Genomic DNA, 18,007 nt, shown 5'->3' on the forward strand with positions numbered 1-18,007 from the left:
TTTTTTCAAGTTAGAATATATTTTCCTAATATTATTGTCACAGTCACTTCAATTTTTTCGAAATTTTAGTATTTCAACTCAATTTTTTCCAAGTTTACTAATCTAAAAAGTTTAAAATCACAAAATTGTAATACGTAAACATTTAAGTACACTTTAAGTGACTTTAATTTAAAAGAACTATTTCATACTGGAAATATAAATCTAATCAGTCCAGCCCTGCTTTTATAAAAATATCACACACAATTAAATAACTTAAAGTGAAGAATCTTATCAAATTATATTACCTGCAAGTACATTATTTAAAAATTAAACAAAACTTTTTAATATTAATTCGTTTCCAAACTAAAATTGTTTTGAGATTACAATATATAATGACACTATAAACCGCGAAAGTAAGTTATATTCATTAATATAAAATTTAATAAACTTTATTAATAACTTTTCACAAAAAATAACACAAAATATTTACAAGATAATTTATAAGAAAACAGCAAACAACTTTTTTTCATTTAAACATTTGTTGCCGAATATCTTTTACGTTTATTATTGACAACTACATGTTCTCTTCTTCTATGTCGAAAACAGATTATGGGATATCTTCTTTTACGTTACTACAGGTTAAGCAGAACTAACTTCATAGTAGTTATGTATGTTGTGTTTACCAGTGGCGTAACAATTTTTTTTACAAAAAAACAGATTTGATTAGTATTCTCTGGGCAAGTCGGAAAATTGAACGAAAATATAGTATTTTTTACATTCAATTGAAATCTACGATATATGTGCTTAAAATATGATATTTAAATCATAAAAACATCAAGTAAAATCTAATAAAATAGAAAATTATTTATAAAATGCTAATGAGCTGATATTTGAAAGACTGTGGATTGTTATGTTGTCTTCTGTCTCGAACAAATGTTATGGGATACGTTTCTAAATGTTAAACAGAACTAATTTCATCGTAGTTTTGTATGTTACTGTATTTACCAGTGGCGTAACAAAAAAACTTATAAATTCGATTTGATTAGTATTCTCTGGTTGTACGTCGGGAAATTGAATGAAAATATAGAATTTTTACATTCAATTGAAAAACTACGATATATGTACTCAAAATATGATATTTAACTCGTAAAAACGTCCTAAACAGACTTTTAAACAATTGATAAGGTAATTTAGACCCTAAATGTCGCTCTGGTTTTATATTTTTTGATTAAAACCCATCATACTTACTCTGATGATGAAATAATTAGGCGAAACTATTAGAAAACGTATGATTTGTTTCAGTTTCTTTTATTTCATTCATCAAGGATCGTAGATCACTTCGAATTTAGTTATTTTTTGTTTCAAAATTGGTACTAAATACTATAAACTTATAGTTAGTTTAGTTCTGTGGTACCGGTAACGTATTTGTCTTCTTCTCTCGTTCATATTTCAACGTCAAATGTAATTTTTTTCAATTTGATCACGTGGTTCATAAACGATGAATCAGGTTATTAAAAAATTCAATTTTATGAAAAAATAATTTGAAAAATCATCTATAAAAAATGGAATTATTATTATTTGGATCAATTATCTCAAATGAAAAAGAATATGACTCGTTAATTAACAATTACGATTAGTTTGGAAGAAATATACAAATGTTCTAGTCTTTTTTACTCTAATAAGCTCTTGAGATGGATAGATGGCGTTCTATCTACGGATTATACACGTCCAAGAAGAAAAATTAACCTAAAAAATTTGTGATATATAACATTTTTTTTTAAACAAAACTAATATTCCGAGAGTCGTGAATGTAACTTTTCGTCTTCATATATACAATTTGTTAACGAAACTGTTTTATTTCTAACGAAAAACGTATTTTTTTTAGGTTAGTTTTACTTCCGTACATAAAAATATTTTATTAAACATCCCTACACTATGATTGTTAACGATATATATAAAATATGTACAATTTATAAAAAAAAAATAAAATTAAAATCGTTAAAAAAAAATAGGAATAAATTATTGCACTTACATTCATAGCATTTCAAAAACCCAATCGGATTCTTTATTCAACATAAACAAATATTAAAATGAAAATCTTGTAATCAAGATCATATTTGACTTTGTACAAAAAAGAAGAGCAAATGGTCAACGTTAAGTAATTATACATCCACAACTGGACCAATCACAATTTAATTAGTACTTGATTTCAGTTGACATTTGACATATCGTATGTATCGATAACTGAAAAATCGATTACAAGATCGTTATATTTCATTTTAATAATGGAAAAGTGCTTTATAACAAATCAACAATTATACAAATAACAAAACAATTTTTTTTCTAACATTTATTACACTACTCAGGATAAATTTGAGGGTAAGGACTTTTCTACTTACCCTTATTGACTATTCGATTATTGTAATTGCTACTATTCGTATCGTTTGGTCCGGTTTTTTTCTTAAAAACTGTGCTTTTTTTGGAAAACTCATTTTGACTGCACATTATTTGTATCACCCTCGCAATCAAGTTTTTTTATTTTATCGGTTTCATAAATGGATAAAATTAACCCGAATATATCAAATTTCGTTTTAGATTTCGAAATTATCGATTTTTCTATCATTTTAATGGAATGTTTCAAGTATTTTTGGCATTCAAGAACTATATAAAGACAAAAAAAATGGCGTGAATAATTATTTTCAACGTTGCCAAATTCTACAAATTTGAATGAATAACAATATAAGATGTTGACAGATTTTAAATTTTGTTTGAAAAATATATTTTTACTAATAATATTTTTAATGTGCAGTCGTTTATATGATTCAGTAAAAATATGTGGGTTCTTAACCAATATTCGTTTTTTCGGTTCACCCAGTATATATCGGAGTAAAATTTACCCCCCAACCACAAATGATCCCGGGTCGATCACCCAAAACAAGAAAATTGTTATTTTGATCAATATTTTTTGTTCACCCTGTATATTCTAACGTACAAATCATCAGGGAAACTTTGTGATTATAATTTATATGTCAGTATATCATAAAAAACAAAAAAATGTAATTTTGATTGATTTTTGTGTTCACCCAGTGTACAATAATACCAGAAAAACCAACCAATTACTGTTTTTTGTATTTTTGATACATTTTGTTGGTTCATGCTTTTTATATCGACGTTCGAATCAAGATTAACGTAAAAAAGGAAAATTATAATTTTGTTCATTTTTTTGCTCACGCGGTATTTATCGACGTGTAATTTAATAAAAACATCAAGAAATAAAATGGGATTTACATTTTTTTTGTTTCATCCAGTATATAGCGACTTATGAGTTAATAGAAACAACAAAACAAATAAATTATCATTTTGATCCATTTTTGTGGTTCATCCTATATAAATTCTCGTACGACTCAACAGAAACGTTAAAAAAGTAGAAAAATCATAATTTTGATCATATTTTTTGGTTCACCTAGTATATATTGAAATACAAGTTAACAAAAACATGGAAAAAGAAAAAAAATCGTAATTTTGATAATTTTTTTTGGTTAACCAAGTATATATTGATGTACGAGTCAACAAATACATCCAAAAAAACAAAATTATAATCTTGATCAATTTTTTTGTTCACCTAGTATATATAGATATACGAGCCAATAAAAATATGAAAATTGAAGTAAAATAATAATTTCGTTTTATTTTCTTGGTTCACCCGGTATATATCGACTTACGAACCAATAAAATATGAAAAAAATCATCGTTTTGATCAATTTTTTTGGTTCATCTGTTGTGTATTGACGTATAGGTCAACCAAAACATCAAATAAGGAAGAAAATTACGATTTTGATTCCTTTTTTGGCTCAGCCAGTATATTCCGACTTGTGAACCAACAAAAACTTGAAAAAATAGAGAAATTATGATTTTGAATCATTTGCTTGTCCACCTAACATACATTCACGTACAACTTTTCTCAATTACAGTTTTAGCTCGTCGATTACCAAAAAAAGGGGCATTTCATTTACGTTCTGATTTGTTTGTTTCACCCCGTATATATCGAAGTAAATTTTTTTTAATTGTGATCGGCCCTTTTCCCATTCATATACCCGATCCACCTTTCGGCAGTAACTTTAAACAAAGAAGATGAAGAATCACCATCGATGGTACTCAACAACAACAGCTGATTAACGTGGGTGGCGTGATAATCCCATCGAGCCAAATTCGGCGCCGTGCTTATAGTAAAATGACGCAAATCATACGAAGTCACGCTACCCATATCGAACAAACTAATCATACGCCTCAAAGACACCATACCGTCATTAAACAACACCTCTGCTTCCCTACCGTCCTCCAAAGGAGCGATACTCATCAAATCATACAACCCCAACAAGGAATAAATAAAACCATTAAGAACGAAAGACGCCGGTTGAGTGGGATACTCCTCGTACCACGGGTACTTATCGAGAAAACTAGCCCTAACACCACCTAAATCACTCGATACTTTAAAGGGTTTCAAACCCAGTAAAGCAGCAGTTAGATAACGGATATCACCACCAGAATGGTAATATGCCCTAGATAAAACCGATATAGCATGTCCTTGGCTCATCGACGAATACCAACCTGTAAGAAAATCATTTATTATCCTTAGAAATACCTTTGCGGTTGATTATTTACCGGGTTGTAAATCTTGGAAACCGGGGGCGAGTTTTCTTTTAACTGGTATAGGCCAACCACCAGTTTGTTTGTCTTGATGTTTGACGAACCATTCAGCAGTGTCGTAGAATTGTTGTATATGTTCCGAAGAGGATAAAGTGAGGTTATCTATACATCCGGAACCTCTTAAAGTTATTTCTGTTAACCTCATTTTCGATCTCGATAATTTTATTTTTGATTTATCTTTATCGAAAAAACTTATACCTTTATGTAGATCGACAATGAGGTCTCTAGTGAGTTTTTTCCACGTTCTTTTTGTTCCTATACCGTGATAAATATTATTATCCTGTAAATTAATTTTTGTTATGAGAAAATTTTAAATTTAAATAAGATCGTCACCTGTGAAGTTATCCATACGTCCGAAGTTATATAATGTAAAAAATAAATCTGTTTAGTTTCCCTGTTTTGTAAAGTTATAGTTACGCTACTGTTACCGCTTAAAATTAAATCTAAACTCATGACGAAATATAAAACGTGATCCATTTTTAATCGAATACCTTCCTCGTAACTATCGCTAGTTATAAATTTCAATATTTTACTATTAAAATTATTATCGATAATTCTTTCAAATTTTGCCGTCGACGGTATTATCCATTTACCTAAATCTCTATCACTATCATCAATCATCTTTCTTCTAGGTTCCGGTTCAGTTAAATTTTTACTAAAATGCGATAACCCAAATTGTGCTATTTGCGTTGGGTAATAATAACCTATAAATACGAAAGAAAAAAAACAACTCCTAATTCCACCTGATGAAGAAAAAATAATAACTTACCTTGACTTTCCCATTGTGTAGAAACTGGTACTCCTTCAATAGCACTAACACATTTAACTCTATCTCTCACTTCCACATTATAATTTTCGAAATACATAAACACACCCTTCGGATCGTATTTTGATTTAGGACGATATACTTTACTATAACTATGAGACCATTCGAATCTTTCAACTCCATCGTATGTAGCTAATTTACCATATACTTCGAAATAACGATGTAGAAATGAAAATGGAAGATAAACGTCGTCTCCTTCTTTTCGACAACCTATTATATAGTCGCCGTTTATTTCGCAATCTATTTCTTCGGTTGTAAGAACGTCCAATGATTTAGAATTAATATTACCCCATTCTTTAACCCTACTTCCACAAAAGGAATATAATGTTAGGATTGTTAGAATACCGATGACGAAAAGAAATAATAAAGTTACTTTTAGATTGAACCGCATCATAATAAAAAATAGTGGCGGTTCCTAAAATAATATAACTGTTTTAACAAATATTTGTTATCAATTATTTTAATACTGACCACACTCCTGGTATATCCAGGCTTATTATCAACTAGATTCATTTAGTTGTTTACATAATTATGTAGATAAATAAATTAAAATAAATATTATTTTATTAAACATACAACATTGAAAACATTCAATATAACTATTTTATCTGTCAATAATTTATACATCAGTTGTTTGTTTAATGATTCTAATAAAACGATTCGTTCGTTTAAGTAGATACCATCTTTGTTGCCCTACAGTATTAAACAAAGAAAGACAATGCCTATAAATAATAGATCAGTAGCATGTCATCATTGATTTCTCTGAATATATTCAAAATATTTAACGCCTATATTAAAGAAATCATCCTTTTGTATTAAATTTAGAATCGATTTCGAATATAGGACCGCATGCTTCATTATCTTTATGAACATGTTCCGTCACCAGATTCGTGCGTGTCTCGAAATTGTGTACTTACAAAACATGCTCCTTGTGTTCGTGGAGCACAAATTTCTAATTCCGAACATGTTCTGAATACGTCCAATGTATCCTCGGACATGGGTAAGGACTTTTAATCTGGCGCATGTGCATTCATCCTTTTTGTGATATTTACCACGAAATATCCTCTATGGTTTTCTACGTAATTATATTTAATAAACGTATAATAAACCTTCGGCCAGTATTAAGGTGTAGACGAACACAACAGTGACTTTATTGACAGTAGTTTTTTAAATCTGACGCAAGGTTAGATAACATGAAAAAAAGTCAATACAAACTACGCAGGCGCGGTGTCATCTTATTACTGTTGTAATTTTAAGATGACACTGCTTTCACCCTATCAGTCACAACAGTCTACCACGCTTATTAAGACGTTATATAGTCTTTTAAGTAAGAGGGCGCTTTGCGAGGACGGTTAGAAAGCCTGATATCAGTAGTGAGAGGCTCTGGAGCGGCCCCTGCAACTGGAATATCTGGTGTTGGAGACTGACTCACAGTGGAACTTGAAGGTCTCCCTCGTTGAGTACGGTCAGAATCTGAATCGTGAATAGGTTAACTGTCATGTAAGTTCGGAGGAGAATGAGCAGTTTATTTAGATTGCAAATCATCTCTCTCTAGTTCAGGCGCAAAGTGAACCTTCTTTGGAATTTCTGATCTGATTGATCGGAAAGTGATCCGGATCTCGTTCACCGTCGTACGAAAACTGTACGAACAGGATTATAATCATAAGAGTCTTCATATGCGATTAAGTTATGTGTGGTAGCGTTAGCTTGTCAAGTGTTGTCAAATTACTAATAATTTCTCAGTGTTAGTTATTGAAACACAACAACACAAACACAACAAATTAACGCACTGAACTAAAGTATTTTGTAAATTTTTCATGGAAAACTGATCGCTCTGCTTTATGTTTAGGGATCACAGTTATCAAATAACTGTGATTATGTATCACATATCATTGATTGATAACTTATCACAGTGAAACTTTTCGGTCCAGAATAATTTATTTCTTTTTATTAACCCCAGTGCAACAAAGATAAACGACTAGAGAATCATATTAGAATCAATTAAACAAACAACTGAACTATAAAATAACGACAGATAAAAAATTCATATCCAATGTTTGCTTACAATATAGTAAAAATGGTTGTAGTTTATTTACTCATAAAATTATGTAAACAAATTGATGATAAAAACATTAATTATATCAGAATATATACTTCTATGCTGTATTTAATCTAGTTCATCGTATTGTTGTGGAAAATTAATGAAACTGCAACCTAGGATGCAACGTTTGATAAAACTTTCATCATAAAGGTACGTACAATCTATTTTTATATCGATAACTTGAAAATTAAATAATCAAATATAATGATAAGTCAATGACAGGTGATATCAATTTATTATCATTCTGGTAGTAATATAAATTATCTAATAGCCAAACCGCACTATTTGTTTTCAAGTGTTTCATTTTTGTTCTCAAGTGTTTAAATTTTTTTATTTGTATAATTTTACACGAGATATATCCATAAAATTATTCGATTTTTTACGATAGATAAACAAAAATTATAGTTTGATTATTTCCCTGGTATTTTGTGCAAATACTGGGTGGATAAAAAGTTTATATCACAATTTTTATTAGTTTTTTTATTTTTTTTTGTCTATATGTCGATATATAATGAATCTTCATAATAACACCCTTGAGTCAGTTTGACTTTTAAAAAGTTCTCTCTTTAATCAACTGATCCATTTATACAGGACTATTAATAGTGAATATTTTAGTTTAGGAGTAGTTTAGTATAATGAAATTTCGTTTTTATTGATTGAAAAAATCAAATTTAACACGAGAACCCAGCAGGAACGTAGTTACAAGAATTCGGAGTACCACCGCCACTAACATTTCCTTGTACAGTACCGTAAATTTGGGACATTTTCAAATTTTTCACTTCTGTTGTTATTGATGTGACCCGTGTTACCAGAATCCATTTCCACAAATATACCTCTTTAAAAAATAAATATTCGAAGTAGTTTACTCTAAAGTTATTTTTGTCTATTCCACCAAAAATTAATGTTCTAATCAATTCACCTTGAAATTATTTCTTTTGGTTCCACCAAAAATTGTCAATATTACAATAAATTATTCCTAAGCTATAATCATCGATTTCACCGAAAATCGATGTTTTAATCAATTTACCCTGAATGTATTTTCGTTGATTTCACCGAGAATTAGTGATTTTATTAATTCACCCCCAAGTTATTTTTGTGCCACCAAAAATTAATATTTCAATTAATTTTTCCGAAGTTATATGTGTCGATTCCACCAAAAATCAATGTTTTAATCAATTTACCCCAAAGTTGTTTCGTTGATTTCGCCCAAAACTAATATTTCAATTAAGTTATACTTGTTGATTCCACCAAAAGTTTTCTCAAGTGCAATTAGTATGATTTGATTTAATAATTTTGATTTGGTTCAGTATTAACCAAGTTAGAGCTCTTCCGGTATATAAAAATCCAATTTTTTTTCGAAAAAATACTTACCTACGAGTTTAACATTTTGGAAAGTGATGTCGCTAATTTCACCCAGTCCGGCATTCCACTTGGCGAGAATCTGTACACCCGTAAGCCCGCCTTCCATGACGCAATTATGGAAAGTGATGTTCTTGGTAGTGTTTTCCTCGTAACTAGTCTGACTGTAACCTGCCGTAGCGCAAATACCGTTCGAATTAACGCAGTGTATGTTGGTGAATACCATATTGGAACCTTGGTTGACGTATAAACATTGGTCCTGATTATGGATGAAAACGTTGTTGATATATAAGTTCGTACACCAAGCTATATAGCTAATTTATGTTTTTGAAAACCCCGTGGTTAACATCTTGAATTAGGAAAAGTTTGGGCTTAGTTACCCCACCAGACCCACCTTGACCATCGCGATATTTTTCAAAATTTCAGGTGTTACAAATGGGATTGATTAACTTTTTGTCCGGTTTTTGGAATGAATTTAGATAAGAAACGTAAGTATTTTAAGGAGGTGGCTACCTATAGAATATGGTGGCTTGTTCATCAACTGTGTTTAAAATAAAGTTTATTTGATAACTTTTGTGAGAAATGTATAATAAATTCTAGTACTATAATTTATAATAAGTTGTTTTTTTTGGTGCAAGTACTTATAAATTCCTAACTAAAATGAATTGATGATTTTATCAAAGAATTTGGACAATATTTACTCAAAAGTATGTGATAAAAGTGAAGTGCCTGTATAAAAAGAACGTTTGCAATTGAAAATAAACAAGTTTTATAATCAAAATGATTGTTTTCAAATCGCTAATTTTTCTTTGCTGTACAATTTTTGTATCCAGCACCGAAATTATATCACAAGTTTCAAATTTAACTAACGATTGTTATATAACTCAGTACTCCCAAGTAGCTAATGCACTTAGCAAATGTACGAGTATTGTTATTGATAGTCTCGTAGTACCGAGCGGTAAAACCCTAGATTTGAAATTGAAAGATGGTGCAATACTTGCTTTCAAAGGTACTACTACCTTCGAAGTTGGTTATAATGATGTATATTTAATGACTATATCAGGAAACAATATAAATGTTTTCGGCGAATCAGGTAAGTGAAATTTTTGTAATTTGTTGCTTATATTATTTGAATATAACTAACTTTTTATACACAGAGTTTGAAAAATACTTTTTCCTCTATTCCCAGCAGAAAACTAATCGTGAACAACCATTTTTTTTTCAACCAAGCCACCATCTTCTAGAAGTAATCACCTCCTTAAAATACTTACGTATTTTACCGAAATTCAGTTCAAAAACCGGACAAAAAGTTAATCAATCCAATTTGTAACACCTGACATTTGGATCTTTTTGTCCCAAGCCGAAATGATACGGAAATATAGTTGAGAAAAAAAAAACATTCTTTTGCTTTTATTTATTGTTGGTTGCCTCATCTGAATATTTCGAATATTGTCTACAGGTTCTCTCATACACGGCCAGGGTGAAAAATATTGGGATGGTCAAGGTGGGTCTGGTGGGGTTACTAAGCCCAAACTTTTCCTAATTCAAGATGTAAACCACGGGGTTTTCAAAAACATAAATTTGAAAAATTGTCCCATGTTTTGTACCACCATATTGAAAAGTAACTATGTAACAATAGATGGTTTCAAAGCTGATTGTTCGGAAGGAGATAGCGGGTCGGCGGTGAGTTATTTGGTCGCCATATTTGAAGTCGTGAAATGAAAAATTTCAACATTTCAGCATGTTGGTAGAAACACCGACGGTATTGGTATAGCTTGGTGTACGAACTTATATATCAACAACGTTTTCATCCATAATCAGGACCAATGTTTATACGTCAACCAAGGTTCCAATATGGTATTCACCAACATACACTGCGTTAATTCGAACGGTATTTGCGCTACGGCAGGTTACAGCCAGACTAGTTACGAGGAAAACACTACCAAGAACATCACTTTCCATAATTGCGTCATGGAAGGCGGGCTTACGGGTGTACAGATTCTCGCCAAGTGGAATGCCGGACTGGGTGAAATTAGCGACATCACTTTCCAAAATGTTAAACTCGTAGGTAAGTATTTTTTCGAAAAAAAATTGGATTTTTATATACCGGAAGAGCTCTAACTTGGTTAATACTGAACCAAATCAAAATTATTAAATCAAATCATACTAATTGCACTTGAGAAAACTTTTGGTGGAATTAACAAATATAACTTAATTGAAATATTAGTTTTGGGCGAAATCAACGAAACAACTTTGGGGTAAATTGATTAAAACATTGATTTTTGGTGGAATCGACACATATAACTTCGGAAAAATTAATTGAAATATTAATTTTTGGTGGAATCACAAAAATAACTTGGGGGTGAATTAATAAAATCACTAATTCTGGGTGAAATCAACGAAAATACATTCAGGGTAAATTGATTAAAACATTGATTTTCGGTGAAATCGATGATTATAGCTTAGGAAAAATATATTGTAATATTGACAATTTTTGGTGGAACCAAAAGAAATAATTTCAAGGTGAATTGATTAGAACATTAATTTTTGGTGGAATAGACAAAAATAACTTTAGGGTAAGTTACTTAGAATATTTATTTTTTAAAGAATCGACACGTTAACGAAAAATTAATTGAAACATTATTTTTGGTGGAAGCATTAAAAATAACTTTGGGGTGAGTTAATAAAAACACTGATTTTGGGTGAAAGCAACGAAAGTAACTTCTGGGTAAATTGATTGTAAAACTAATTTTTGGTGGAATTGACAAAAATAATTTCAAGGTGAATTGATTGAAACATTTATTTTTGGTGGAATCGACACAAATAACTGTGGAATCAATTTACTTTTGGTGAAATCGTCAAAAGCAACTTTGGAAACTGTCTATTTATTTCAGGGGTTCGTCAACAAGGTATATTCGTAGAAATGGATTCTGGTAACACGGGTCACATCAATAACAACATAGAAGTGAAAAATTTGAAAATGTCCCAAATTTACGGTACCGTAGAAGGAAATGGCGCTAGAGCAATTTACATTAAATGCGGAGCGAAATGTCACGACTGGATATTTTCCAACATCAATGTTAGTGGCGGTGGTACTCCGAATTCTTGTAACTACGTACCTGCTGGGTTCTCCTGTTAAATTTGATTTTTTCAATCAATAAAAACGAAATTTCCTTATACTAAACGCATTTTTATTATCAACCCTGTACAATATTCTCTATTAATATTCCTGTATAAATGGATCAGTTAATGAAGAAAGTAATTTTTATTGGTAACGTTCCAAGGAAACACCAAAGTGGAATAACTTCAATATATTTTCCGAGCTTTCGAATACTTATGTATTCATCATCTTGGACTGAAATTATGGTCAAATACAATATAAGAAATATGTATAAATGTATAACGATAATAAAATTTTACTTACAATAATTAATTAAGATTTCCGGTGACTTTGATATTATTAAAGCTTGTAAAAATTTTCAACATCATGGAATTCAAAATTCAATATTCAAATTGACTTTAATAGAAATATTGATTCTGGTTACTATAGGATTTTTAATCAATTGGTTAGATTATGAATAACGTTGAATTTTCATAGGTTAGATAAAAAATTTTACAAGCTTTAATAATATCAAAATCACCGGAAATCTTAATCAATCATTGTAAGTAAAATTTTATTATTGTTATACATTTATACATATTTCTTATATTGTATTTAACCATAATTTCAGTCCCAGACGATGAATACTTAAGTATTCAAAAGCTCGGTAAATTATTGAAGTTAGTCCACTTTGGTGTTTCCTTACCAAGTTTCCAATAAAAAACGACTCATAATACAGCTGGCAAAGACTTCTTTAAAATATATATATATATATATATATATATATATATATATATAAAGGAAAATAGTGATATAATTTTTTTATCCCCACAGTAGTTGTACAAAATACCATCAAACTATAATTTTTGTTCATCTATCGCCAAAAATCAAATATATGAGCAATTCTTTTGATATACCCCATGTAAAAATAACACAAACAAAAAAAAATGAAACCCTTGAAAGCGAATAATACGGGTTGGGTTGTCATTGCTGTTAGATAACGTATATTACTACTAGAATGAGGATAACTTTTAGATAACACGTGTCCTTGACTTATCCTTATATTTGATAATTTAATTTCAAATTTATCGATATAAAAATAGATTATACGTACCTTTATGATGAAAGTTTTATCAAACGTTACTGCTAATTTCACCTACCATATTACTAAATCTTTCATTGACCATCGCCTAGGAATATAGCATAGAGTATATATTCTGATACGACCAAAGTTTTTATCATAAATTTGTTTACATTATTTTGTAAATAAATAAATTACAACTATTTTTATTATACTGTAAATAAAAACATTGGATATGAATTTTTTATCTGTCATTTTATAGTTCAGTTGTTTGTTTAATTGATTCTAATATGATTCTCTAGTCGTTTATCTTTGTTGCACTGGGGTTAATAAAAAGAAATAAATTATTGTGGACCGAAAAGTTTCACTGTAATAAGTTATCAATCAATGATAAGTGATACATAATCACAGCTATTTGATAATTATGAATCGGAATCAGATGAATCATGTATGAGGTGATTCATAAAGCAGAGCAATCGGTTTTCCATGGAAAATTTAAAATTTACAAAATACTTTTCCGTTGCGTGCCTTAATTTGTAAGTTGTGTTTCAATGATTAATATTGAGAAATTATTAGTGATTCAAAAAACGAACTAACACTACCACACGTCAGTTGACCGCATATGAAAAGTCCTATCATTGATTATAATCCTGTTCGTTCAGTTTTCAAAAGACGGTGACGAGATCCAGATCACTTTCCGATCAATCAGATCAGGATTGAGTTAACTCATAGTTTCCGAATATTGATGTATAATAATTAATTAATAGACGAGGTATCATCAAAAAATATATTTAAAACAAAAAATTTAATCAACTTGTAATTTTTTGAAACTTCCTTCTACTCCAAATATTTCATTAGCGTTTTTGGGCTTACCATGCCTTTTAGATTCATCGACGACTTGGTTTGTTAAAAACACTATTAATTTCGCATTGTCGTTCATTTGACATTTAGTTTTTTCTAAAACATGAAAAAATGATTTGATAGGATTTAAAAAAAATTGAAAATTCAACTAATACCTTGTAAAATTTTTATAGATTCACAAGATCCTCCGTATTCTTGTGGAAAAACATCTTTCGGTATTTGTTTGAATATGGATTCAGTATTAGTGTGTAAATATAACTGAAATAGAGAAAATGACGTTGATTGTAATGTCGTATAGGCAACACTGATTACCGCTTACCGAGTCAATTAGTTCTTTTTTCATAAACGGTTTAATTAAAGCTAAAATTTTATCCATAAAAGAAACAATATTAATAAAATGGAGGCTTTTCAATCTTATCGGCATACCTTCCTAAAATAAATACAAAATAAATGTTTCTTTAAAATTATGTTTTCAAAATATATTCACCTGTAAATAATACAAAAATTTTTTAATAACAATTGGATTCAATTTCAAAAAATGAGCAAATACAATTCCCTTCATATCTACGACGATGTGTACCCCTTGAGGGGGGCCATTTTGAAGAGTATGCATCACGGTTGCCAAATCGAATAGATTAAATTGAGATGCAACTACGTAATTATCCGGATTCGTGTCAATTAAACTACATAGCACTACTAAATCTCCAGTGTCTGTTAGTTTAGGAAGAGGATAAACTAATCTGAAATTAAAACGAACCATAATTATAATGTACAATAAAATATGGCGATAACCTACAACGTATTGAGAGCTAATTGTAAAGCTGCGTCAGATTTCGGGTTCTTTGAACCAAAAATATCACCACATATCGTCTTTACTGTGAAATACGTATCTATGGTATTTTTCGTAGCTTCAATACCATAATAACAACTGTGTAAAAATATAGCTACTTGCAATTCTAAAAACAAGTATTGTATATTGCATACCTAATAGGAAGAGAAGATTAGTTGTCTAATTGTAAATACCATAGAAAAATTAAAGTGTGTAGTTACAATGATCATCATAGAATAATTACACTAACCAGAGACATTTGGTAAATGAGGTTGTTTCTCTAACCATTCCATCAAACCTTTAACATCTTCTTTTTTCAATTTATCATCTTTATTGTACAATTCTTCGACGTTTATTTCCTTGTAAGACATATCTGTATGAAATTTTATAAGAAATATTATTCATAAGACAACAGTTTAATTAATATACTCGTGCAGAAAAGGCCATTCTTGAAAATCGAGATAGAAGAATAAAATATTTTTATAATATATGTAACAAAAATTATAGTTTTTTTTAAATAATAATATATTTAAATTATTCGAATATAAGAATATTAATACAATGTTCAAGTCTCAAAAAAAATAGTTCTGAAAATCTTACTATTATGTTCTCGTCAATCTGGTTGCTTCGTAGTTGAAATGTATTTATCAAATGAACAAAATTTGTAGTTTGTATTGTTTCGATACGTAAAATTGGTAATTTAATGTAAACATTTATTATTGCATGACACGCATCCATTAAAGAAATAATTAGAGAATAAATGTGTATAAATTGTAGTAATGATCTAGATATGATGTTAGTGATTAATTTATTATATATTTGAAGATGTTTTCATTAATAACAAGAATTGTTCTTTATTTTGTGTACAGAACCGACAATTTTAGCGTTGGAGTAAAATTAGGCATGTAGCTAACTGTTTCTAATCGACGAAGCAAAGTCCAGTGACTAGAAGAAACAATTTAAATCTATGAGATACAATTTTTTATATCGAATTAAAAATGTTTTGTTTTATAAATTTAGAAAAAATGTATAATAATTTGGACAATCCTAACGCAAAACAAGTTGTTTTTGTAGTATAGGTACTTTTAGATTTCATATTATAATGAATTTGATAATTTGATCAAAGAATTTGGTCATTATTTACACAAAATTATGTGATAAAATTGAAGTGCACTCATGTCCTTGTATAAAAATAACGTTTCCAATGGTAAAAAAACAAATTCAAACAATTTTCTTCTTAAAATGATTGTTTTCAAATCTCTAATTTTTCTTTGCTGTACAATTTTTGTATCCAGCATCGAAATTATATCACAAGTTTCAAATTTAACTAACGATTGTTATATAACTCAGTACTCCCAAGTAGCTAATGCACTTAGCAAATGTACGAATATTGTTATTGATAGTCTCGTAGTACCGAGCGGTATAACCCTAGATTTGAAATTGAAAGATGGTGCAATACTTGCTTTCAAAGGTACTACTACCTTCGAAGTTGGTTATAATGATATAACTTTGATGACTATATCAGGAAACAATATAAATGTTTTCGGCGAATCAGGTAAGTGGTATTTTTTTAATTTATTGCTTATATTATTTAACTATGAAATTTTTTTAGCATAGAGAGTTCGGAATGTTTTTTATTTACTACTTTATAAACAAAAACTAACCATTTTGTCGAAATGTAACCCAAAATATGATAAAAATGTCTCAATTATTCTCTACGAGGGGTGATGAAGTAATAATCATGTTTCCTCACTTTGTCACATTCATTCTTCAACTAAAAAAAAAACGATGAGGGGGATTGTATGAAATAGGTCCTTTGTCATACTTTGAACCAGGTTTTGTTATGTATTTCAAAATAATAACTTTGAATATATTTTTTTAAAAACATTTTTTTTATTTTGGATCTCATGGCATTAGAAGTAAAATTTTCAATATTTTCTACAGGTTCTCTCATACATGGTCAAGGTGAAAAATATTGGGACGGTCAAGGTGGGTCTGGTGTTAAAAAACCAAAACTTTTCCAAATACATGACGTAAACCATGCGGTTTTCAAAAACATCAATTTGAAAAATTGCCCCTTATTCTGCCTTTCAATAGTTAAAGCCACTGATCTATCAATAGATGGATTTAAAGCTGATTGTTCGGAAGGAGATAGCGGATCGGCGGTGAGTTATCTCATCGCCAAATTTGAAGGCGTGAAATGAAAAATTTTAACATTTCAGCATGTTGGTAGAAACACCGACGGTATTGGTATATCTTGGTCATCAAACGTACGTATCAACAACGTTTTCATACATAATCAGGACCAATGTTTATACGTCAACCAAGGTTCCAATATGGTATTCACCAACATCCACTGCGTTAATTCGAATGGTATTTGCGCTACGGCAGGTTTCGCCGAGGATAATTACGAAGAAAACACCACCAAGAACATCACTTTCCATAATTGCGTCATGGAAGGCGGGCTTACGGGTGTACAAATTATCGCCATGGCTAATGGAGGACCAGGTGAAATTAGCGACATCACTTTCCAAAATGTTAAACTCGTAGGTAAGTATCATCACTTTAACTTATGATGCAATCAACAAATAAAATTTCGGAATTTCTAAATCAAAACTGTAACTTTTGGTGGAATCAACATAAATAATTTCAGAATTTCTAAATCAAAACTATAACTTTTGGTGGAATCAACAATAATAATAAATTGTATGAATCACTAACTTTTGGTGGAATGGATAATAGTAACTTTTGTTATGAAACAACAAATATGCCTTTTTTCTAATAAAAAAAAACGATTTTTGTTGTTTTAGGGGTTCGTCAACAAGGTATATTCGTCGAAATGGATTATGGTAACGCGGGTCACCTCAATAACAACATAGAAGTGAAAAATTTGAAAATGTCTCAGATTTATGGTACAGTGGCAGATGGGGCTAGACAAATTTACATTAAATGCGGAGCGAAATGTCACGACTGGACCTTTTCCAACATCAATTTAACCGGCGGCGGTACCCCGAATTCTTGCAACTACGTTCCTGCTGGGTTCTCGTGTTAAATTTCATTTTTTCAATCAATAAAAACGAAATTTCATTATACAAAACGCATTTTCATTATTAACCCTTCAATTTGTGTCAATCTTACTTCCCCTATAAGACAAATAACAATTA

General features: G+C 29.9%; 4 protein-coding genes across 5 annotated transcripts; 2 read left to right on the forward strand and 2 right to left on the reverse strand.

Moving 5' to 3' along the window:
• Positions 1–6,152, reverse strand: LOC130448515 (D-glucuronyl C5-epimerase B). Its single transcript, XM_056785940.1, has 5 exons — positions 5,984–6,152; positions 5,456–5,927; positions 5,020–5,390; positions 4,642–4,966; positions 1–4,587 (listed from the first exon to the last, which is right to left on the reverse strand). The coding sequence occupies exons 1-5, from the start codon at positions 6,023–6,025 to the stop codon at positions 4,040–4,042; spliced, it is 1,758 nt and encodes a 585-aa protein (XP_056641918.1). The 5' UTR covers positions 6,026–6,152; the 3' UTR covers positions 1–4,039.
• Positions 6,153–9,717: 3,565 nt separating this feature from the next.
• Positions 9,718–12,151, forward strand: LOC130441115 (polygalacturonase-like). Its single transcript, XM_056774653.1, has 4 exons — positions 9,718–10,065; positions 10,432–10,655; positions 10,713–11,040; positions 11,867–12,151. The coding sequence occupies exons 1-4, from the start codon at positions 9,753–9,755 to the stop codon at positions 12,109–12,111; spliced, it is 1,110 nt and encodes a 369-aa protein (XP_056630631.1). The 5' UTR covers positions 9,718–9,752; the 3' UTR covers positions 12,112–12,151.
• A 1,775-nt stretch (positions 12,152–13,926) lies between these two features.
• LOC130453256 (alpha-tocopherol transfer protein-like) lies at positions 13,927–15,577 on the reverse strand. 2 transcript variants are annotated; one of them, XM_056792896.1, is made up of 7 exons: positions 15,444–15,577; positions 15,094–15,216; positions 14,811–14,970; positions 14,502–14,754; positions 14,334–14,444; positions 14,170–14,272; positions 13,927–14,110 (listed from the first exon to the last, which is right to left on the reverse strand). In XM_056792896.1, the coding sequence occupies exons 2-7, from the start codon at positions 15,212–15,214 to the stop codon at positions 13,959–13,961; spliced, it is 900 nt and encodes a 299-aa protein (XP_056648874.1). In that variant the 5' UTR covers positions 15,215–15,216; positions 15,444–15,577; the 3' UTR covers positions 13,927–13,958. The 2 variants fall into 2 exon arrangements, with proteins under 2 accessions (XP_056648874.1, XP_056648882.1); XM_056792904.1 differs by having other exon boundaries at positions 13,936–14,110; positions 14,814–14,970; positions 15,444–15,564.
• A 442-nt stretch (positions 15,578–16,019) lies between these two features.
• On the forward strand, positions 16,020–17,940 carry LOC130453249 (uncharacterized). Its single transcript, XM_056792882.1, has 4 exons — positions 16,020–16,398; positions 16,788–17,008; positions 17,066–17,393; positions 17,654–17,940. Exons 1-4 carry the CDS (start codon positions 16,020–16,022, stop codon positions 17,893–17,895), a joined length of 1,170 nt encoding a protein of 389 aa, XP_056648860.1. The 3' UTR covers positions 17,896–17,940.
• The last annotated feature ends 67 nt before the right edge of the window (positions 17,941–18,007 follow it).

Source organism: Diorhabda sublineata, chromosome 1 (assembly GCF_026230105.1).
Source record: "Diorhabda sublineata isolate icDioSubl1.1 chromosome 1, icDioSubl1.1, whole genome shotgun sequence".
In the NCBI taxonomy this organism is placed as follows: domain Eukaryota; kingdom Metazoa; phylum Arthropoda; class Insecta; order Coleoptera; family Chrysomelidae; genus Diorhabda; species Diorhabda sublineata.

Coding starts and splice junctions, on each gene's coding strand:
- LOC130453249 (XM_056792882.1), top strand. CDS start 16,020: ATGTCCTTGTATAAAAATAACGTTTCCAATGGTAAAAAAACAAATTCA. Junction 16,399..16,787: donor AAATGTTTTCGGCGAATCAG/GTAAGTGGTATT, acceptor TATTTTCTACAG/GTTCTCTCATACATGGTCAA. Junction 17,394..17,653: donor CCAAAATGTTAAACTCGTAG/GTAAGTATCATC, acceptor TTGTTGTTTTAG/GGGTTCGTCAACAAGGTATA.
- LOC130453256 (XM_056792896.1), bottom strand. CDS start 15,214: ATGTCTTACAAGGAAATAAACGTCGAAGAATTGTACAATAAAGATGAT. Junction 14,971..15,093: donor TCATTTACCAAATGTCTCTG/GTTAGTGTAATT, acceptor ACTTGTTTTTAG/AATTGCAAGTAGCTATATTT. Junction 14,445..14,501: donor AATTTTTGTATTATTTACAG/GTGAATATATTT, acceptor TATTTATTTTAG/GAAGGTATGCCGATAAGATT.
- LOC130441115 (XM_056774653.1), top strand. CDS start 9,753: ATGATTGTTTTCAAATCGCTAATTTTTCTTTGCTGTACAATTTTTGTA. Junction 10,066..10,431: donor AAATGTTTTCGGCGAATCAG/GTAAGTGAAATT, acceptor TATTGTCTACAG/GTTCTCTCATACACGGCCAG. Junction 11,041..11,866: donor CCAAAATGTTAAACTCGTAG/GTAAGTATTTTT, acceptor TATTTATTTCAG/GGGTTCGTCAACAAGGTATA.
- LOC130448515 (XM_056785940.1), bottom strand. CDS start 6,025: ATGAATCTAGTTGATAATAAGCCTGGATATACCAGGAGTGTG. Junction 5,928..5,983: donor CTGGATATACCAGGAGTGTG/GTCAGTATTAAA, acceptor ATATTATTTTAG/GAACCGCCACTATTTTTTAT. Junction 4,967..5,019: donor ACGTATGGATAACTTCACAG/GTGACGATCTTA, acceptor ATTAATTTACAG/GATAATAATATTTATCACGG.